The sequence below is a fragment of the Oreochromis aureus genome, linkage group 7 (assembly GCF_013358895.1).
Source record: "Oreochromis aureus strain Israel breed Guangdong linkage group 7, ZZ_aureus, whole genome shotgun sequence".
Taxonomy (NCBI): Eukaryota; Metazoa; Chordata; class Actinopteri; order Cichliformes; family Cichlidae; genus Oreochromis; species Oreochromis aureus.
Genome location: NC_052948.1, coordinates 9,633,404 through 9,648,229, shown reverse-complemented (window position 1 = coordinate 9,648,229; position 14,826 = coordinate 9,633,404). Strand labels below are relative to the sequence as shown.

Genomic DNA, 14,826 nt, shown 5'->3' with positions numbered 1-14,826 from the left:
CAGGATTTGGATTATTCATGCACCGCATGTGGGACGGAAATTTGGAGTAAGGAAAATGCTTCCTTCCTCTACATTTCCTCTCAACATCCTAATTAGAATGCTTTTTTATTTATTTCTCTAATTGCTGGAAGAGGGTGGAAAACAGAGGATTATCTGGCCACTTTGCATACTTAAATGAGAAATATTCAAATCGTGTGCACACATTCCAGACTGCTGGCTAGACGTATGCGCATATGGCAATACATGCATACACACACACTCACAACATGCAGACGTGAGCTACGCAGAAGCCTATTTCAGTGAACCATCAAGTAAGGGAAGGGGGAATTAAGGACTTATATTGGAAGACTTACCAGCAGTAGATGGTGTTTTGGATCAGGCCTATGACACTGTTTATAGTCGTCCTTGTTGTAAAGTGTGTATTCAATAAGTCTAACTGTGTATATGTGTGAATTAGGACAGTTAAACTCAGAGACCAGGATCGTTATAGGAAAATTAAGGATCATTAGAATAATGACAGCAGTTCTCCATCCTCTGGTAGAAAAAGACCTCCAGAGCCCTATCTATGCTGCTCACTGGCTTAGAGCAGCAGTGAAGTGCGCAGCTATATTCAAGGGCTCACTGCTATTTTCATTAGCACAGCTGCACATATGAATGATTCAGGGAAGCTGAGAGGATCCGAGGCAATGAACTTCCTTCACAGCCTCTTTTACTACTAGAAAAGGAGGTCACTATTTTGTTGCCACATTCGCTCGCAGGAAGCTGGAATTTTCGGGTCAGCTGTATTCAAGGAGACCACCATAGTGGATTTAAAGTGCAAAGTTTTTTTTTAAAATTCAACAATGTTAAAATAAGCTCACACATGTATGCTCCTTTGAAATTTAATGAACCAGTAATGTGATCTGTATCTGCTGATTGGAGTTTTTTTTCTTGTTGCTATGAAATACTGGTTCGTGGCATCATGTCATCTCACGCAAGAGCTGTTGTGCGTTGTGCTGCTGAGCTATGAGCAGAGGAAAGGACGCACAGACAGGGAGGCATGGCAACTCCTCTTGAAGAGGATGCCTCGCAATCTAGCACAAAGGCTGACTGTCACATCAGCAAGTGAGGCAGCGTGATTAAAAATGCATTCAATCCCTGTGTAGTTTAATTGAATCTCCTCCTTGTGCACCCCACAAACACCTCCCAATCATCTCTCCCAACATCACATCTATGATACAGCCTGCAGGCGGTACTAATCCTTCCATCTCCTACTCTTCCTTAGTCCTACATCCCTTCTTGTCTCCCCCATCCCCCGGTCTCTTCTGAAGGAGAAAGACCTCAGCTGGATGGGACTGCTTCCATCACAGCTGTAATGCACTGCTCTGCTTTTTTTTTTCGTCTCCATCGTCTCCTCTGCTTCCAGCAGCCATAAAGCACTGGTTTATATCTTTGGGAGAGCTATTTGGTCACAAAGGGCTTGTGGTCTCTGAGAGCATTCACTTCGCCAGGAGCACAAACACTGTGACGTACCGATACCAAGAGCTTCCTTGTCACAATGAGAGTTTTGCTACGGCATTATACAACATGCGTGTCTACAGTACATGCATACGAAAAGCCTCTTTATTAGCAAACTATTCTCTTTTGACTGCACTGCTGCAGTGTATTATGTGAGAGTATTCTGTTATGTAATGGGTGTGTTCTCTGACCAGTTCTCTGACCAGTGACAAAATTGTTCAGCTACTGCGAGCTGACCTCTTTCTTCTTTCTGTTTGCACCTCATAACTCACTCTCCCGTTTGCTCCCCAACAATCAATTGTCCTTTAATCTGAATTATTTTGATCTCGATATTGATTGATATGTGACTTAACTATCTTTCTTATTGTCAAAAAAAAAAATCCTGCAAGAAGAACAAAACCAGCATGTGTCAGTCGATCTCTCATCGTTATTTGATTCCGTCTTTCTCTACACTGTCTGCATCCTGCAGCCCCAAGCCCATTTGTTGCTACTGGAGATATAAATATTTAAAAGCTGGACAAAAAGAAGAAGAAGTAAATAATGCCTTTGTGCGGGGCTATTTGCAGTTGCAGATTCAGGGGATTGAATCAAAATAAACTACAGTCCCTATTCATGTTAATGGAACAAAAGAAAAAAAGACTATGTCCCCTAGTGCAGCAATGGCTCATTGTTGTGTTTTGATAGCTTTTGGGCAACAACAGCTGAGAGAAATAAGCAATATCAGAGTTTGGCTATACTAATATTTGATAGCAGAATCAATTTGTTTTTATTTATGGGGGTCTTGTAGGATTTACTGAGTGGAATATATTTACAAGAACAGAGAAACTTCTTTTTTTTGAAAGAGATTATTTAAATTTCTTTTGAAAAAGAAGTTTGAATAATATAGTAATATAGTCAGTTTCTGCAATCAGATGTATCTCATTTACTTGCCTCATTAATCTTTGGCAGCAGGATCATTCAAACAGAATAAAATAAATAAATTTAATAAAAACGACAACAAAATTATCATAAACTTGATCCCATTTTATGTGCAGACGTATAAAACCGATGAGCCGTTATCATTCATCCTTCAATTTCCATCACGGTTCAGATTCAGATGTCAGCTGGCCCAGCACACGCTCAGGGTTTCCAGCACACTCGGGTGAATAATTCAGAAGCTTTGAATGCTTTTCTCTGAGGCATATTGCACATCTAGCACCACATTCAAATGTGTTTTTGCCCTGCTAATAAACTGCTGATTGGCCCATTGGAATGATATATTGTAATTCTGTTAAGACATAGATGGCTGGATAATAGCAGCGTATGAGTGTGTTTGTGGACTGCACTTGGACAAAGATTTTATTAAAGGCCACATTTATCTTCTGTGTTCCTAAGGCTAGAAAGACAGCCTGACTGCAGTGCTTTGGTGCCAACGCTTTGAACAATAATATTACGGAACAACACCTAAGCAGGTTTGCAGTTTGTGCGCACACTCTCGCACACACACATACAGACAGGTTGAGCAGATGTGTGCTGAGCGACACAGTTTGACCAGGACAACCTGTCCTAGTGTTGCACCAAATCTCTCTGAAACACAAATATGCCCCAGTTTTTACTGTGACTCAAATAAAACAATCTCACAGGCGGTCCGTTACCTTTCTTAGCATGTAATGGTGTTTCCCGGGTTCTCTTACACAGACACTGCTGAGAAGATGGTAATTGAAGTGGATGCTTCCCTGTGGAGAAGTCATTATGATTGGTTCTGGCCTGATGAAGGGTGGGGAGGCCCCACATTCTGCTCATCTCACTCTCAGGAGATGCAAGGCTGGCATACATATAGAAGCGCAGATGAAAGCACACAGTGAGCAGCGAATCGAGTTACGCTATCAGGGTGGTACTGTTTAGCTATACAATCGTTTATCTGTTTTGCCTGCGATGATGCTGTAACTCAACCCTTTGTAATTTGTGGTGTCTTGAAACGTAAACAGTCAATCCCCCTCCATTCCGCTTGGGACGGGGAGTCGGTCCAACTAGAGGGCATTTCCATAAACACATACTCCCACACACATACACACGCACACAGACGCGCAAACATACAGAGTTGAGGAGCAGGACCATAGGGATGAGTCAGACAGCCGTGGGCAGAGACTGGCTGGGTTATCAGGGTAAATTAATGCATCACAATGCCGGGAGTCTACCATTGGAGAACCATCGCTTCTTATTGTTGCAACTACGAACAAAGACTAAGCAGACACGCACAAAAAAAACCACAGCAGAAATAAAACCCAGACAATCCAGCTGCTTTGTTTCCCTCATTAGCGTCTCTCAGGCATAGATTTTCTTTTCTTTTTCTTCCTCTCTCTGCAGTTTTTTTTTTCTTCTTTTGCAAATGTATTAATAGCTGATGGTTCACTTTGAGGACAGCTGGTGCTTGTAAAGCAAAGCTTGTCAGAATCTCCTAGCTTTTTCCTACAAATTTATGTTTTTGCTCTTTATCATGTACACAGGTTTGTATTTCATGTATTTTGTTACCGGGCGCAAATCCCGTTTGCTTTACTTTTTTTATGTGCTTGTTGACTGAAATGGGTCATTGTGCAAGCAGCCCGAGGCATCAAGAATAGTAGCATGTTGTTTTTACTTGCATTTATTTTTTTCTCCCTCCTGTCAAGAAGAGGGCTTATCACCTTTGTGGATTTGAGGAGTTTATTGCACTTTAAAGCAAAAAATAAATAAATAAAGAAGCAAATAAAAAAACAAGAGAACAAAGGATCGCAAACCAAACTTTAAGTGCTCTATTAGAAGGGTGCATTTTCATCTCACTGTCAAGGGGATGCACAGTACAGGATTTTGTGCATTGTCTCCCCAATCAGCAGCGGAGCTTGAACTTTGTCATCACGATGTAAATTAATGTCAAGGAAGCACACCACACAGCGTACCAGTCATATTGCAGACAGGGAGAGAGAAATAAGTCATTTTGGTTCCTTATCTGTGAGACCTGGATGTCTGCACACCAAGTTTAAAAATAGCCCTCTGATATTTCTCATGTAGGCCACAGTCACTCACACACTGATGCAGGCCAGGGTGATGAATAAATAATGCTTTCTGGGGATTACCACTGCAGATGATTTCCTCCTGTATGCTTGGCTCTTGGCTTTAACACAATGCGTGGGGTATTTTTTTGTGTGTGTTTGTGTGTGTGTGACATATGTAGTCTCATGTAACAAAAGCTGTCAGAGATCCTCAATTAAAGAAATGATATGGGAGAAGGAAAAGGTTGGTTAGTTTGCTCATTTTAATCACTTTACTGGTCACTTTTGGTTAGCAATGGCTACCTTACCTTCTCGAGATGTGCACAGCTGTGCATGTGCGCATGGATATGTGCATACCTAACAGCTTTGCATATGTGAGCGCGTGTCGATTCACTATATTTAATCAGCTGACAGCTTAGTATTGATGTGCCGAAGCAAAAAAAGAGCACGGCAGTGAGTGATGATGTAGATATGACAAGGTGCAGCAGTAACTCATGATTCCAATAGCTTTAATGGACATGTAAAGACCACAGTGGTGGATACAGAGGACTGACTCAGCTGAATGAAGCCGCAGCTAGTCGCAGATCTCTACGGCTGCGGTTTTACCATGATAAAAGGTCTCCGCAAAGGCCAGATCAATACTGCAAACTGTCCACTGCTGTCACAGCTTTGTGGAAAAAACTCTGGCCAATTGCCACAGTTGCCCCCATGTAAGCAAAGAACCGAGTGATAATATGATCAATATCTGCATGCATGAGCAACGTGCATGCTGGTCTGTGAGGATGCATGCTAGTGAGTGTGTATGTATTCTTCCTTTGTGTCCTATTCCAGACAGTGCAAGGAGAGAAAGCTGGGATGTGGGATTTCGAAGATAATCTCCCTACCAGATGGCAAAACATCCCATATTCCTTTTGAGGTTCCCCACGTGATTCCCTGTAAGGGCTGTGTGGGTGGTGGGGGTATATATGCTCACACACAATAATTATTGAGTCATGTGACACAAGTGCGTATGCTAATAAGAGCTGTAACGTCACATTAATCCAGTGACCTGGTTAAGCCCCTGACTGAAGGAAGTGAGTATGTGAGGAAGGGAGGGGAAGCTGCCAAAGCTGGAGAGGGGAGAAGAGAGGAGAGACAAAGCACACTCCCTCTCCCTCCCATACACTCTTACACACTCATTCACCTCGTGAGCGGCAGAGCGTAACTGTAGTGTAACTGTGTGGAGCAGAATGGGAAGCCTTTTAACACAGAGGGAAACAGAAGCAGAGAGAGGCACATAGGACCCGTGTGGGACTTCTACAGCTACGCTCACATCACACTCTTCCTTCCCTCTAACACTGCCACGCGCAAGCTCGCGTGAACTACGGCTGTCAGGCTGGACGGGACAGCGAGGACACCCACTTCACACTCTCACACACATGCTCTCACACCCACAGACACGCGCACTCTGGAGCGTACTATGGTGGTTCAGGGAGCGGTGACGCCCGGGAGAACCCGCCGGCTGATGCTTAAGCTGCCGGTGGGGACTCTTCGGAGGAACAGTGCAGAGAGGGTAAGAGACAAGCTTCCCTCAGTTAACCTCTTTCACTTTTCTCCCTCCTTCTTTGTTTTAGTATCGTTGTGTGTGCAACTGGGATTTAAAAAAGGTTCTTGACTAATCCAAAGGACTATATTAGATTTGAGTTGGTGCAAGGCAAGTCAAGAGCAAAGCTTTTAATCTCTACAGTGGACAATAGTTCTCTGTGTTTCTCTTCCTGCCAGTCTGAGTCTGTCAATCTTTGTAGTTCTCAGCCTGTCTCTGTCACTGCTAATGCATTCTGCCGTCCTCGGCTTCAAGGTTACAGGGAAGTCTCACAGTGGGAGTGCAGCTTGTTTGCCTGTCACTGTCAGTGCAATTAAACTCGAGACATGGGCTTTTATCAAGCAAAGCCTCAACTTCAGCCCAATTTAAAGCACTGAATCCTGTGCTGTCCCAGATGGGGTTTTTTTTTTTCTTTAAACGGTGCAGTTCAGCTCATCTGCAAGGCACCAGAAGCTTGTGTTTATGTGTTTGTGTGTGCGGTGGGTGGAGATTGGTGGCTGGAGATAATAGTTCCCAGCTACATGGAATGTGTGGTGCAAAGTTAACCCTTGTGTCAGTTGTAAAGACACGCTGTAACTTGCCATGCAATTCATATCTTTTGGTCCTGAGCAAAGTTGTTTACTCCTAATCGTCATGTTTCTTTAAGAAATTAAAAAAAAAAAGGTTCGCAGCTGTGCTTTCATTCTGTGATGGGTGTCAGCGTTCTTTCATGCAGTAAATGCACTGGTATTAAGTGAATCACACTTAAGTACAGTGTGTGTTCAGGTGACGTGCGAACCGAACATACAGAGCTTCCAGACTTGCATTCCAACATTCACAATCTGCTTGCATGATGATACTGAAAGGAATTTCATCTTTCTTTTCAGATCTCAGTCTACTCACTCGCTATGAGGTGACTTTGGTCTCATAGATGTGCCTCTTTGAGTGGCTGGGACTGCTAAATGCCATGAGGCCTTTGGAGAATCGCCACTTTCTTTGTGGTTCTTGCTTTCACTGAACAGAGGATATACACCAGCACACGCAAGAAAACACATGCTGTGCACATGCTATCATAAATTAGATGGAAACAGCTTTCATTTTTATGAGCCTAAATATACACACCCACCGCTGCATCATCACAGTACATAAAATGCAACCTGGTTTCTTTGTTGATGATAAGCTATACAGTTGAAGTGAAAGAGATCAGAAGCAGGAGCATGTCAGACAGTATATTATAGCTATGATGCATTCAAGTTATCATCTTAAGACTCAGTTTGTGTTATTATGTGTTATTAATGCTGGTATTTAAGCTCCTGGGTGGATCGCTTCTGTCTGAATCTATCTGGCATTTGTAACAGTCCTTGATTGAAGGAAATTGAATATTCACTGCCCTTTTCAGAAATGTAATTGCTGCTCGTTTATTGGCTGGAGCCACTAACAGACACCCTCACTCAAATCACCTTAATTAACGGAGAAAAGCAGATTTTCACACACAGTCTCTCCTGATTGAATTCCATTTATCTTCCTTCCATTTTTTTTCCTCAACACCAGCTGTGAGCAGACAGACTGAAGAGGGATTACTTGTTGTGATTTACATAAACTCAGTCACATTTTTGTACTGCCGCACCGGAAAAAATCACTGGCTTGATGTGGGAGGCGGTGACTGCATCACTTTTTATGAAAAATAGTAATGAGTCAAACGAAACAGGTAAAACAGTGTTTAATATGTCAACAAAAATGATTTTAAATCACCAGACTGTCTGAGTAATTTATCTGTGAAGTGATGACAGGTGAACAAGCCGGTTTCTATGCGCGACGCTCTGTAAATGTTGACTGTCTGTTGTTGACTGCTTTTCCTCTCTCTGTGGTCTTACTGAGCCACTGAAATGATTTCACTTCTATTCACAGCTGCAGCTATGTCCTGCTCTGACTTGTCATGTTAGACAACTCATTCTAATCTGTATCTTATACAACTGCGTAAGATGGCTAGAGGGCTAGGGGGAAAAAATCTGCTTATAAGTATGTCTATATGACCTGACTAAGCAAGTGAAGGGTTCTAGTGGAAATTTTATTACTGTCAGCTTAAATATAGCTAAAGCATTTTACATACTTGGAACCTAGTTTTTCATGTCCTTCAGCATCTCCCATTTCAAAAGCACACGTTAATGGGTATGGATCCCCGCTGGCTATACACTTTGCCCCAAACCATTCGGGAACTTACTTGAAAGATATTTTAAAGCTTGATCCTACAGGTTTCTTTTCACTTGCAAATTGCAGAGTGAAAACGCACCTTTTCATCTGCGCCCTGTCACTAATCTAATGCAGATGAATCGTGTCACGTCTGCATCAGTAGCTCGTGATGGATGAATGGCTAATTTCTACAGGGGAGAAATTAGCTATCTTTGTTCCCGGTCAGTAGCTATGGCATATTAAAAAAACAAAAAACAAAAAAAACATGCCTTGTTAACTGGACTTGATTGTGTTTCGGGGTTTTTTCCATTTGTGTTACACGTTTCCTGCATCTTGTTGTCTGTCCCGTGCGATTGTTGCTTACAGGTCTTTTATATATGACGTCATCCTTCTTCTGCCAGAAGTATTTATGGTGTTTATACCATGATGTTGTGGTGATAAATTGCACAGTTGGTGTTGACAGCTTTAAAAAACAGCTTCTTTGAGGGGATATTTTTCTGTTTAGATTACCTCTGTGAGCTGGCTGAATTAGGATTATCTTCCTGCCTTTGTTATCTTGCTATCATGTAAAGCTGCTCAGCTTTTATCTGTGAAATTAAGAACAAAGCCAAACCCAAACAAACAAAGAGAAGAGAGGGAGGACTGGCGTGTGTGCCTGTGCGAGTGTTTGTGTGCAATTTCTGATTTTAGGAGATTGGATCGGTCTCCGGGGAAACATGTTGTTGTCGGGAGCACTGCAGGGGAGCGAGGGCATGAAGGTGGGAGGGGGGGGGGATCGCTGTCAAAGAAGGAGAAGTTCACACAAACACATATACACATGTTCAGAACAAACATTCATGAGCTAAATAGGAATCTAAACAGACAATAGCTTGACAGCAGTTACCATTACAGGGCTGAAAGCTAGAAGCAGCCACGCAAGACTTAAGGCAGGAATACTAATCGATCCTTGTTACCTTTAAACATCCTGTCTGGACCAATCACAGAGAAGGTCAGGGCTGGATTCTGGCATTCTTGCTTCTCTTACTTGTTTCTCATCAGACTGATCTAATTGCCGGGACATTAGAGTCAGAATTCATTCAAGGACTTGAATAGTTGACATGGAAACCAAAGGAAAACACAACACCCAAAATATCTGTAATTTGTTTATCATTTCTCTGTGTGTTTGCTAAACAATCAGAGTTTTGAGCTTTTTGCCCCTACAGCTCTCCTTTCCTTTGCTACAGTATTGATTTCCTGGGATCCCAACATGCCCCCAGGACTGTAGGTGAGAGAGCTGTGGTCAGTCAGTCCAATTAAAGAGACAAAGAGAAGGAGAAAGAGGCGAGAAAAAAAGAAAGAGGTGGGAATAACTAGAGCTAAAGGTTCGTGACGGCCCCTCTTGCACCACACCCTGCTCGGCATGAAAGGGGACCCCCCTTTTCTCCCCAAGGCAGCTCAGAATGAAGAATGTTATTGAGCCACTGAAGAAAGGGGGGTTGAACGGGAGACTCCCACCCTCTTCTCCACCCTGTTTCTTTCATTACTGTGGGCTATGATTTTTTTTTTTTCATGTCTTTTATTGCCTGTCCAAAATCAACCCGCAGACCTATAGACACATGGCGCAGCTGCATACAAGTTCAAAGTAAATCTGTACAGATCAAACAAGAGATGATCGCCTATGACTGTGAGTGAAGGCTGAAGACAGTAAGGCTGCTGATGATATGCTTTCTCTATGGAGACAGTCTGCTAGCGGGGTAGCTATGGTGAAAGTGGAGTCTTGTGTCCTTTGCCAAAACATTTCCAGTAGATGGATGGGATGGATGTGTTTGTGTTTGTGTGTGTGTCAGTCGGTCTAACTGTGTGTTCCCATCATCTGCCACATGCATGCAGAGCTCAGTAAGATTTCTTCATTATATCTGCTTCTCTATTCACAGAAATGACAATCATCTGAAGACAGAGAGAGTGGAGAAAAATTCAATTCAGGTTTATTTTTGTAGCACAACAACTGTTACCTCAGGTCTTTTTTTACACCGAAAGATAAAGACATTTAACTGATATAGGAAGAACCACAATAATGTTCTTTAGGCAAGCACTGAAGAAAGAAAAAGATGATTGTGGGCTGATGGGAAAAAACTCCATCTCCCACAAAACAGGATGTGGAGACCCCCGAAATGTTCCTTAAATATCCCAGCACAATCTGTGCCCTTTGTTAGACAGAGATAACACGTTTCAATGAGAACCGAGGCATCTCTGTGACTCACTCATATGAAGGGGTTTATTCATAGTTTGCATGTGTGTGTGAGTCTGTGTGTGAATCATTCTATGGCATATTAAGAAATCTAGAAAGGAGAGTTGGGGGGGACAGGCATTTTCTTAAAGTGGCAGACTTTTTTTTCCAAGACGTTTGAATTGTGTGTGTGTGTGTGTGTGTGTGTGTGTGTGTGTGTGTGTGTGTGTGTGTGTGTGTGTGTGTGTGTGTGTGGGCGTGTGGGAGTAACAAAGAGAGATGGAGCAGGAAAGGGTTAGAAAGTAGGAGAAAGTGGCAGGCTCTTGGTTTCCCGTGGGTGTGCTGCAGTAACATAGTAATCCTCATTAATATTTATCTGCCAGGCAAAGTGGAGACAATGATTAGCTTGAGAGAGATAGGTAGAAAGAGTGAGAGTGCATATGTGCGTGCATGTGCGTGAACACCCTTTAATGCATGTGTGTACGGTATTTAGAGCATATAACACATGAACTAGGTCAACTTCTATACTTAAGAGAGTATAAAAGTCCCAATACTTCAAAGGCCTATGTCATGTCATCACTGGATGTTTTTCATTGCACAAATGCTCAGTAAACAATATTTTTATTTAATTTATTCCAAACACCCATAGGACTAGTGAAACTAAAGCTCACAGCATGCACTGTTCCACTCTCACAGACGCAGACATATAGAAGCCCAATGCATTCATCCATCTCTCGGGCCAGATTACTTTATGTTATGGATTTTTCTGCTTGCACCTTTAATGTGATCACATTAAGCAAGACTGATCAGAATTGAATTCCTGGTTGGGTCAATACGGATGTGTCACTTACGAGCTCTGTTGCAATGACATTGATCTGTGTGTCTTTCTATGTTGGAAAACAAAAAAAATCCAAAGAAATCTAGAGCCGCGCAAGTCACGTGTCGGGTTCAGTGTTGCATAAAGTGTTTCAACGTGTCAGTGTCAGGTGCACTTTTTGCTCTCCCGCGCACAGCTCGTTTAAGGAATTTGTGTGCCAGAGAGCCTCAGCTGAGAATCTGCTTGTGAATTTATAGTTTTGGTGACCCATTTCCCTACACTTCTCTCTCTTTCACTCGCTCTTTCTGCCTTGCCTGCACTCTAGTGTAACACGCCTGAGTGAAAATCAGAGAGCAGAAGGAAGACTGAGAGATAGAAATATGAGATATGAGAGATGAAAGAGGCCAAAAGAGATGGAGAAACAGGAGAAAGTAAAGAGGCCAGACATGTATACATGAGGAGCAGACAGATGATTTCCCCGTGTCTTATGTAGATTTTCTCACTAGTTAACTGTCAATTCAATTTGTCCATCACAGTTCTGAATGTAAAAAAGTCTCTTTTTCACTCTGTCTTATTACTTTGTGGATAGCTGCCCAGCTGACACTGTTGGCCGTGTCTGTTTACATCACAGTGGCTGTCTGACCTTTCCCAGGATTCAGCAGGACACAGCAAACACATGGAATCATGGGAACAGCGCACACTCATACCCAACCTCCCTCTTCTCTCCTCAGCGAAACAAATATTTACACCCCCTTGTAAGTTACAGTCACTGAGAGATGAGCGTCTCCAGTCAGTTTGGAAAATTCACACTGCACAAATACCACACATTCCTCATGAGTTTCTCAAGACACCAGTGAGAGGACAACATCAAACCCTGAGATAGAAGTATGGGAAATGATTGCTGTGGAAGCAGAGGTATTCTGGAGCTTATGGTTGGTGTAAATGTAAGCTGATTCTTAGGAGTTTACTTATATTATGTTCCGAGCCTGATGTACTCCACAGCAGCCTCCCACTCATATGTTTGTGGTTTCTTTAAGTCATACAAAAATTTGTATGCATACAAAGTCTCACACACAAGCACACTATCTCAGCAGTACAGAAATGACCCTCGCATCAATAAGCCTCGCAATGAATCAGAGCGGGCTACGAAAGGCCATTTAATCCCCCCCCCCCCCATATACACACAGTCAGATTGGTGGTTTGGTAGAAAAGGCAAAGAATTACTGTACTGTACAGAGTTATTGAATTTTTATATCGATCAAGTCTCTGAGGAGAGACTGTGACGAAAGTAGGAAAAATGAAAGCATTTGGCTGTACAAAACCAGCAGACGTTATTTTTAAATAGCACAACTGCCATAAATAAAATTCTCTGTAACCAGTCGTGGTTACAGAGAATCCTGCAGGAGGCAAAAAAAATGTGTGTGTTTGATTTTAGAGTTACTTTAACATTTCTATCAGACATAACATAGTGAGCATTTCTCATACAAGCTGTAGAGTTTTAGTAGTGCTGTTAAGCCAGAATTTATAACAGACTGGCAAGGATTTACACACAGGCACTGCTTGCTTGGCAGAGATTATATATGGGGTTTGTATTGCCTCCATGTGGCCATTTTTGCAAATGGATGTATGCAAGCAAATGTAAGATTCATTGTGGATTTCTGACTCAAATAAACAACTTAGTTTGACGTAATGAATTATATTTAATCTTTTTTTTTCACAAGATAATGAGCTGGCGAAGACTAGCAGACGGTTGGAGCAGGCATCATTTTTGTTTTTTCAAAGCTTAGATAGGTCAGACCAGGATACTCCAGCCTGGGAAAACTGGCTTGGGGGAAAAATATGTCCTTTTTTAAAAACATTCTGGCAAAAATCCAAGTGACCAGATGTCAGTGTTACTGTGATTCATTCTACTGTATACGCAATCGTGCTTGCAGTTATGCTTGTATAACATGTGTGCCAGTCTTCTTTTCCTTCAAAAACATACACTTAGTGTCCAGTCTGAACAGGTGTTTGAGAGGTATGGACTCACCACAGAAACATACCTCTTTCCTTGAAAACCGAGACAGTGAGAGAGAAAGTGAGAGGACTGGTTTCCCTCAGTGTGTGATGCAGTATGCGAGTGCATATCGCTTTAAAAACAACCTCCAGTCGGGTAGACTAAGAGACCGGCTGCATTTCCTAAGTGGGAATGTTTGTGTTTGTGACGCTGAGAGCAACGGACAGAGGGTGCTTTGCTTCAGTGGGAAGAAAAGGGACAGGAAGAGAGGAGGACCAGGAGAGAAGGAGTCAGCGGGGAACACTAGCTGTGTGGGATTGGGGCAGAAGGACTATCAGGGTTTGACCTTGAGGAGGCATCACTCCAGTGAATCCCAGAGAGGCAAGTGGCCCTAGAGGGACAAGAGAGGAGACAGACACGAGGGTTAACCTGTCTCTCTCAGGCTTACCTCTAGAAATGACTCATGTATTATCTACTGGATCTAAGTGGCGTCAAGAGGACAATAAAGGCTAATCATACCATCTCATTGCCTGGGCCTCTATGGATGGCTCACCTGTGCAATTAAAGATCTGCTAATGTGTTACCTGCGGATGTCCCTTTGATATAAACTCATATTGCTGTGCATTCGTCTGGTGGCATAGTAGTTAGTTAGGGATGGAGGCTGTCTTGTTGGGTCTAGATGAGGTGGTCTGTACTCGACAGGGCTTGCTATGGACTCTCACCTCCACAGCCATCCGGCGGATTCGCGTGCATGCCAGGAACCTTCCTGGGCCTCTGCATCTATTGCACACACACAGGTGTGTTTCAAGGCCGCTTTATCAGGTAGGCTTCACCTCCAATACACACAAAACGTAAACTTTTTTTTTTTTAAAGAAAGAAAGATTTTTTTATGATAGATTTCTATGCACATTCATCTCAGTAGACACTTTGCACTGCATGGGCTAATTTAATCCCAAATATATGTGCACCTGTTAAGGTATACATGCATTTACATGCTGCCCTACCTTGTAATAAGGAGCTGTTATTAATGAAGGATTCTGCACTTGTGTGTCAAGGGCTTGAGGCAGAAGAAGAAAGACAAGTAGGGAACAGATGATGTACTCTAGGGCCAGGTATGTCCTCCTGACAAAGACTGGAGCCAGAGACAGGGCAGGGTTAAACTTGACTGATTTGTTTCATTAAGCTTGAAGGACAGAACTGGGTTGGATGTCATGGCTATGTTCCTGCTAGGTTTATGTACTGAATAGAACTTTTTTTCACTTAGCCGTCCCTGTGTATAGTGTTCTTTTGTTTTTGTTGTACTCGGTATACACAACAGGAAGTTACGTTGCCAAGGTCAGTATTAAAGAGGTGGTAACTAAGCTGTTAAGCTGGTAAGTGTTTCTATGGGCATCTAAAAGGGGGATGCTTGCACAAAAAAACACACACATAGAGGCTGTTTTGTAAGCTGTCTGGTCTCTCTGTCTCCCTTGCCTCACATTTCACTCCCTGCTAACTTTGTGTTCTCTAAATGTGTCAATTTGCTTTAATAATGCAAGCCCTTTCTCTAGT

General features: G+C 42.6%; 1 protein-coding gene across 6 annotated transcripts in view; it reads left to right on the top strand.

Moving 5' to 3' along the window:
- The window catches only part of frmd4a (FERM domain containing 4A), a 94,111-nt gene that overhangs the window by 32,823 nt on the left and 46,462 nt on the right, over positions 1–14,826 (top strand). For 3 of the 6 annotated variants that reach the window (XM_031737249.2, XM_039615152.1, XM_039615151.1), the window contains exon 1: positions 5,688–6,057. The exons of 1 other annotated variant lie outside the window; for it this stretch is intronic. In XM_031737249.2, the coding sequence (XP_031593109.1) occupies positions 5,965–6,057 (93 nt within the window). In that variant the 5' untranslated portion in view covers positions 5,688–5,964. Of the gene's footprint in view, positions 1–5,686; positions 6,058–13,979; positions 14,098–14,826 lie in introns of those variants that run through there. 2 more of the 6 variants (XM_031737248.2, XM_039615155.1) reach the window with 2 other exon arrangements.